A 254-nucleotide genomic window follows, 5' to 3' on the forward strand; every position below is an offset into this window, starting at 1 on the left:
CAGCAACTACAAATTGGCCAGCAGCAAAAGTGTCCCTTTTAGCCGCTGGAGGAGCAGCAAAAGAGGCCCTGGTCTTGCTGCTGCAGAGCGCAAGTTGGTGCCGGTCCCCAGCAGCAGCAGCAAGAGCAGCAGCAGCAGCAGAAGCAGCAGCAGCAGCAGCAGCAGCGAGGTGACCGTGCTTGAGCAGTTCTTAAGGGAGTGCGCAGTCCAGGCTGTGGGCGCTCTTCGGCGGAAGCGGCAGGGGGAGGAGGGGG

At 62.2% G+C, this 254-nt stretch overlaps 1 protein-coding gene across 1 annotated transcript in view; it reads left to right on the forward strand.

The window, feature by feature from the left end:
• The window catches only part of ETH_00033770 (uncharacterized protein), a gene marked incomplete at both ends in the record, with an annotated part of 1,725 nt that extends 1,511 nt beyond the window's left edge, over positions 1-214 (forward strand). The window contains one exon of the mRNA XM_013374911.1: positions 1-214. Coding sequence (XP_013230365.1) covers positions 1-214 — 214 coding nt within the window.
• Between the last annotated feature and the right edge of the window lie 40 nt (positions 215-254).

This window comes from Eimeria tenella, genomic scaffold (genome assembly GCF_000499545.2).
Source record: "Eimeria tenella Houghton genomic scaffold, Eth_scaff2379, whole genome shotgun sequence".
In the NCBI taxonomy this organism is placed as follows: domain Eukaryota; phylum Apicomplexa; class Conoidasida; order Eucoccidiorida; family Eimeriidae; genus Eimeria; species Eimeria tenella.